This window comes from Morone saxatilis, unplaced genomic scaffold (genome assembly GCF_004916995.1).
Source record: "Morone saxatilis isolate NCDOM2014 unplaced genomic scaffold, NCSU_SB_2.0 Contig5, whole genome shotgun sequence".
Lineage (NCBI taxonomy): Eukaryota > Metazoa > Chordata > Actinopteri > Moronidae > Morone > Morone saxatilis.
The window spans coordinates 20,445,838-20,452,955 of NW_023340095.1; the positions used below are offsets into that span (position 1 = coordinate 20,445,838).

Consider the following 7,118-nt stretch of genomic DNA (forward strand, 5'->3'; position numbering starts at 1 on the left):
TATACACATATATATATACATATACACACATATACATATATATATATATATATATATACACACACACATATATATATACACACACATATATATTATGTCAATCAGTTAAGAGTCATAATAAAACATCCAAGTTAACCAATGACTTGTGTAGAAGTTGTCTGGTGGTCACAACAGTGGGGGCAGTTACCATATCTTTATGTGCGTTATTAACCAAATGTTTTGTTGTTGTTGTTTTTGTTTTTAAAGGCTGGATGGAAAGAGAGCCATGCCACATTCATGACAGAGTTGAGGAACCTCCAAGCAACCGGACTCACAACTATTGGCCAGTCCTTGAGGACCGCTTTTGATTTACTCAATCTCAATAGATTAGTGACTGGGATAGACAACTATGGACAGGTATGTAGCACTGAAGAGGCAGAGAAGAAATCAGGTTTATTAAGTGTTATGACAAGGTGCTATATGCCCTCCCCACACACCCCCCTTCACCCGCTCCCTTCCCCTATCCCCAGTCTTACAAGCATCAACCACCTGCATACTGTGACCCCACACACTTTCAGTCATGTGCTCGTGACACAAACATAACGGCAACAAAGTAAGAAGACAGGAGCAACTTTATTTTTTAACCTCGGCAACCTTTTATTGATTTCACATTGATCTGGTGACCTTGTGTCACATACTGCCACTGTGCTTTAAATCATGCTAATATTTTCAGATGAGTAGAGATTTGAGTTTTAAATGAGCTTTAAACATTAAACCCTACGAGTGCACGATGTATTTAAAATTTGAGGAGCTCTTTCAGCCTTAGGAGGATAAATAGTTAATGAAGTCTGCACAGCTATGTACCCAAAATTGGTATTTTATTACATACACTTACCTAAAACTAATGTACTCTTATATAAGAGTTCTGCTTTAAATCCTGCCTTTTTAGAAGGGTTATAATGTTTTGTTGAAACTGTTTTAGAGGGGTGTTATTTCAACTTAACGGTCACGTTTGAGATGCTGTTGAATTGTATTGCATTAGCCTGAGATGTGTTTGGAATATTTAGTCTACCCTCCTTGACATAAACGTTGAGGACAAAATATGTTAAACACTTCTACAGTAAGAGTGACGCTTCTGAAATTACCACAAAGGTGAATCAACACTTCTCTGAAACGGCTTTCAATAAAACCAACAGTACAGCCTTCATTAAGGTATGATGTATTGCTGGGCTGTTTTTTTTTTTTTTTAAGTTTAGTTTCTTGCTTGCCAGACGACTAAAAGATACACTTTTTAATGAAATTTTTATTGCGTTAATGATGCTGCGATTTGTAAAGTTTTTCACCAGCAAATATAGTGATTTACCTTAAAGGAAAGTTATTTAAATATTCTGTTTCCAAGACCATGAATGTTAGGATATTCAACAAAAGGCTTCACGATGTGAGACTGCAAGCTCGTAGATGTTGGATTTCCATTGTGTTGCACAACTCCGTTTTAATTTGTGAACCTGAAAGAAGTCTCTCCTCCAGCTCAACGGCCTGATTCACAGCTGGAAGCCTGAATTCACATAAAATTAATTGGGACTGAATATGGCAAACAGATATTCTGTGAGCCCACAAAGTCTGTAACTAATTCAATATTACAGGCCCTATTCCAAAAAGTGCCGCCTAATGACATCACCAGTTCAAGTCTCTGTGGTCTTTTAGAGAGGTAGTTGTTAAAAGTAAAGCCATGTTAGAGGCAGTATGAAATTGTGAGGTTGTGTGTACCACTTTAGATTGTTACTCCATCAGCCTAATTACTTCTCTGCAACAGATAACCAAGTCTTCTTTCATCATGCTACTTACCGTGTAGTGTAACACAAAATGACTCCCGATTTAGTCTTACAACAGAAAATGGCTCACAGGAGATGTGTCACATCACACCCTATAAGATTTCCTTGTCTTTTATCCAGTGTCTGGAAAGGAGATGCAGTTTTCTGCCTGGGGAACAGAATAGTTATTATTAGTAGAAGCTCTAAAGTCTGGTCCATACCCACTTTGGTCTGCTTGTGGTTGATATAGAATCTGGACGCCTGTTTCCCAGTGTGGAGGTAAGTCGGGAGAGTAGGAGCATTAGCAAATGTTCAACTAGAATTTCCTGAGCAACAAATGGAAGATCCCTACCATCTAGGGTAATGCATACATACAGTATACATAATGCATGGCAGACACACTCGGGGAGTTTGAATGTCAAATGCCAGCCACACTGTCAGGCTGGCAGAACAGACACATGCCTGTGAACACAAACAGCACACGCTGAGGTCAAAGTTACTGTGTCCTGCACCGGTCACCTGTGACCTCTAATGACAGGTTGACAGTTTAATGACCAGTTCTGTCCTCTGCCTTTTCAGAACTGACAGCAGGTCAGTTTCAGAATAAAAGTCACCCTCCCTTCTATGCCCAAAGAAACTTTGACATCATAACCAATGTTGTAATTACTTTAGCTTATTATGTATTATTTTCAAAAGGAGTGGTATAATCACTGTGGTAAAGGGCTGCAACTAACGGTTATTTTTATTACTGATTTTTATTTAAAAAGACCAAACTTGAGAAACTCCCATGGCAATCACATCTATTTTGTAAGCGAATTTCTGTTGTCGTATTTTATTTTGTTACTTTTCTTGTTTCCTTTTAAGCGAAGTTAAGCAGTTTACTGGAAATAATTTTCAAGGGAAGTGGAACAAGTGGGCTTAGTGCAACATAAAAATAATGTTTCACAAGTCACATTTGTACTAACGTTGATATTGGGGAAACCCTGTATACACACTGTCTTTTATCAGTACCCGGACTCATTTGATTAAAGCAGGACATTGGGTGCAGGTGTTGGCGATAAACCTAATTTCCTGGACAAAATTATCTCAAACCTTTCTGAGGGGCAGCTCTTTTCTCTGAGCAGTCAAAAGTGACAGAGGTTTCATCAGCACTCTGATGACTACTCTTTGTCTGTATTAATCTGTGTCAGTTTGCTTCAGCAGCTGTAAATCAAAGCCAAAGTGATGCAGCTAGTGCTCGCCTGTCTTTGTGTTTGAAGCGTCCCGTATAATAACTCAATATCGTCCTCTTTTCTTTCCAATTTAATTCATAAAGAAAAGTCGACTTTGATTTTTCATCCTCGTGTTCCTAAGTGCTCACGATACAGGACGTTCAGTGGGGTAGAAAGCTAGAGAGGGAGAAGACAAAGGGGAGTAAGGCTGTGGGGGAGTTAATATTGCCCTGGAGTGCTTCTCTCTACAGTAACAAAGAGCCCTCCAGGTTGCCAGGCATCTGAGATGACTCTCCCCTGGGAGATGGAGTGGAGTATGGAGGTAGAGAGGGAGCCAGGCAGCGGGTAATCCTGACACTGATCACAGTTTCATTAAGAGAGCAATGAGAGGGCAGAGGAAAGGGAGGACAGGAAAGGATGAGAGTGAGGAAATGATATGACTGGTGATGTTTGGTTATAAGTTAACATGTCAGCAGGGGTGATAAACAGAGCAATAATGGACCTCCATCAGTCTGGCATTGTGTCAGCAGACCAGAGATCCTGCAGTTTCAGATGGACTTGGCTGTAGCTGACTGCAAAGACGACCTGTTTATGAAGTCAGCTACAGATGACTGGGGCTGCAGTTACTGATTACTATGTGTATAGATTTATGTGTTGACTATTTCTCATTTAATTATTCAGTCTGTAACATGTTGGAAAATACTGAAAAATCCCAAATCCTTATGTCCAAGATGTTGCCACCAAATGGCTTGTTTTGTGTCTAAAGTCTAAAAGGTATTCAGTTTATCACATAAGACAAAAAAAGAAACAAATCCAAATAGTTGGAACCAGCCAATGTTTGGCATTTGCTAAAAAATTGACTTTTTTTTAATGAAAATAGATGGTGATCATTTTTTTTTTTATTGATTAACAGATTAATTGACTTGATTGTTTCAGCTCTACTAACGATTCACTGACCTGTCAGGCTGTACTGGAGATACAGGAGCACAGCTGTCGTCAGTAAGGACTGCTGTGATGTTCAAAAATCACATTTCAATAGCTCTGGCAGCACCTAATTGCATAGCAACAGTAAAAGCAAAGTGAGCTGATGTGACACGGATAAAATCATCACTCATCTGGCAAGTTGGCCTCATCAGCAGCTCATTAGCATGCTAAGAAAGTGTTTGATATCATGAGAGGAATTTTGGTGGGATGGCATTAAAAAAGGCCAGGTTGTCATGGATACCCACAGTACAGTGGATCTTGGTGCTCTGTTTACTTTGTTTGTGAAAGTGGATAGAACCATCATTCAGCAGAAACCCGCAGCCTACAGGTCCACACTGAGCGCGTCCACATCCATTAATAATTGCCCCTCTGTCAGAACAGGACGGCCTTCATGAAGTCTCTGTACGACTCTGCAGTGAGGTCCGGCGTGCTGACGGTTTGCTGACAGGACTTGTCGGGCCGCGTTGGGGTTTTTACACTTTTAACTCGCCAAGTTATTCAGTGGTCTCCGTGCAGGTCCCACAGCGCTGATGCATAGTGATAAATGCAGCGCTGCTCCAGTTTCATTTTATCAGTGTGGTGTGCTGGTGGTGTCATGAAATATTGTGGGTTCTAGCAGAAAAGAGGTTTCACATAGATCCTCAGGTAATGTACTGTGGTGGATAGAATGAACACATACTGGTCTTTAGTACTCTTTACTCTGTATTAAAGACTGTACTCTTATTGTTTTATTATTCCCTTGAGTTAATGTCCTCTCTTTCACACACCCACTCCCTTAAAATAGATCCCCTGTAAGTTATCTATATAATGATATGTTATCTGTTCTCATTTATGCTATAAATACACAGCTGCTAAATTCCAATATGAATTTTGCTCTTGGCTTCTGTAAATGCACCTAGCTCTTTTTAGTCCAACACGTTGCTTTTGTCTGTTCTTGAGGTTTACTTTTTTAAGTAATCGTGATTTGTCGAATGTCTCTTTTGTTATCTCTCTCTGCAGGGAAGGAATCCCTTTTTCCTCGAGCCTGCCATCATAATCGCCATCAGCGACGGCAACAAGTTGACCAGCAGCAGCGGAGTCCAAGATGAGGTCAGCCAAAAAGTCCAATCAGGAGTGTTTCCTGCTCGGTTTGGACCACAACTCTCAGGAGCCTGTCTGATCACACGACCACACCATGATGAAGTTCACTTTAGCACAAGCATCTATTATCCTATTATCGCCCTATTATCTGTCACTGTGCAGGCTAAAGTGAAATTCACAGAACGGCTATTTCAAAGTATTTTTTTATTAGTTACAGTTCGAATCATCCCATGACTAAGTAAAGCAAAACAGACCGACCGTATTGTCCACTCACAGCATCATATCACACCTGTCTGTAAGCCACCACTAACTTATTAGCAATTAATTCTTATCTTAATTAAGTGATCAATGTTTAAAGTGTAAGATAATCAAAAGAAAATGCCCTTCACAACTTCCCAAAGCCCAGGTTGACACATTCAAGTTGCTCGGTTTATGTGATGGTCAAAAACCAAAATATGGTCAATATACTATCAGAAAAGACCAAGAAAACCAGAAAATATTCCCATTTAAGAGCCAATGAATTTTTGGCATTTAATGAAAAGAGTGTGAAAAGCTCATCATAAGTTGTCATGTCTGTCATCGTCATTGAATATTTGTGCTGCTACTCCCGATGAGACAGAGAGGACTCTATTAAGCCATGTAGTCAGTTTTGTAGCTTGAAAAGCAAAACTCTTGGAGTTAAAGCGCATACAATTAAATCCCTGATTTTGCAGCCGCAGTCTAATTTATGGCTTCTGTGATAATTCCAGGCTTGTGCTTGTTCAGACTGGGCACAAATTACCAAGTGAAGTTTGGTGAGGAAGTTTGACTTTAATTGCAGCTCATGTGACAGTTATTTAAAAGTATTGGCCGCCTAAGAAATGTCTGAAAAGAAAATGTATGGGGGAAAAATGAGAATCTGCATTTGCGGAGCAGTATGATGGAGATAAGCACCTCAGTTACCAGCAGGTGTCTGCGTAAATGAAGTTATTATTGTTTAATTACCAACATTGTTGTATACCTTATGACAACCCAGATTAGGGTGGGCGATATATTATTTTATCTTGTAATGGGAATATGTTCAGGATGTGATTATCTTTTTTTGGATAAGGCAGCGAATTATATGAAGGCACTTTATCAATATTCCCATAAAACATCCAACAGTGATATTAATGGGAGAGCTGCCACCTCTGTATTAACAGTGTAGCAAAATCTCTACCAACTCATTCCTGCCGTCTGTTGGTGTACATGTATATCATGTCTGTTGTTATGATCCATGGGTTATTTTGTCATTACTCATTATTTCTCTCCTCCACCGTCCAGCTCCATCTGCCTCTGACCACCCCGCTGCCGGGTAGCGAGCTGACCAAGGAGCCCTTCCGCTGGGACCAGCGTCTGTTCGCTCTGGTACTGCGAATCCCAGGCAACGCTTCGGTGGAGCCCGAACCCCTCGGCGGTGTCCCACCTGACGATTCTCCCATCACTCCCATGTGTGAGGTCACAGGAGGTAGGCGGACAGTACAAGCTGGTGTTTGGTTAAAGTATAGTGTGTGTTTTGTAGAGCGCATCGCCTAAATGGGCACTCCAAATGTTTTACACATGAAGGCCAGTTTACTCATCATGAGGAGCTTTGCCAAGTCTCAGAAAATATCAAATGGTTATCTTGAGTTATGCTTCAAATATTTGACAGAAAACCTGTGTTATAAAAGGGAGTTGAGGAAGATGAGGATATTTAACAGGGATGGTTTACTTAAGGATGCTATTAGGTTTCATAATGGAAATACTGGGAATAAAGTAAATAAGTAGTGAAGTAAGTGAAAAGCAGAACCATGACTGAATTATCCTGAGCATTCTTTGAGTCTATCACTTAGTGTCTCAAAACAAGGAGGAACATTTAGACTCTTAATTGCTCCAGTTAATTTTGTGAGGATTTTTTGTTATTGTATCATCAATGCTAATATGCACAGGCTGCATAGGCTTTCAATACAAAGCAAATGGACTGAAACCAGATCCAGCATGTAACCCATACATTTGATATTTATACATTTGAATTCAATAGTGCAAACCAGAAATT

General features: G+C 40.0%; 1 protein-coding gene across 1 annotated transcript in view; it reads left to right on the forward strand.

The window, feature by feature from the left end:
* The window catches only part of ints6 (integrator complex subunit 6), a 21,836-nt gene that overhangs the window by 1,208 nt on the left and 13,510 nt on the right, over window positions 1-7,118 (forward strand). The window contains exons 3-5 of the mRNA XM_035676898.1: window positions 247-396; window positions 4,985-5,074; window positions 6,368-6,551. Coding sequence (XP_035532791.1) covers window positions 247-396; window positions 4,985-5,074; window positions 6,368-6,551 — 424 coding nt within the window. The remainder of the gene's footprint in view (window positions 1-246; window positions 397-4,984; window positions 5,075-6,367; window positions 6,552-7,118) is intronic.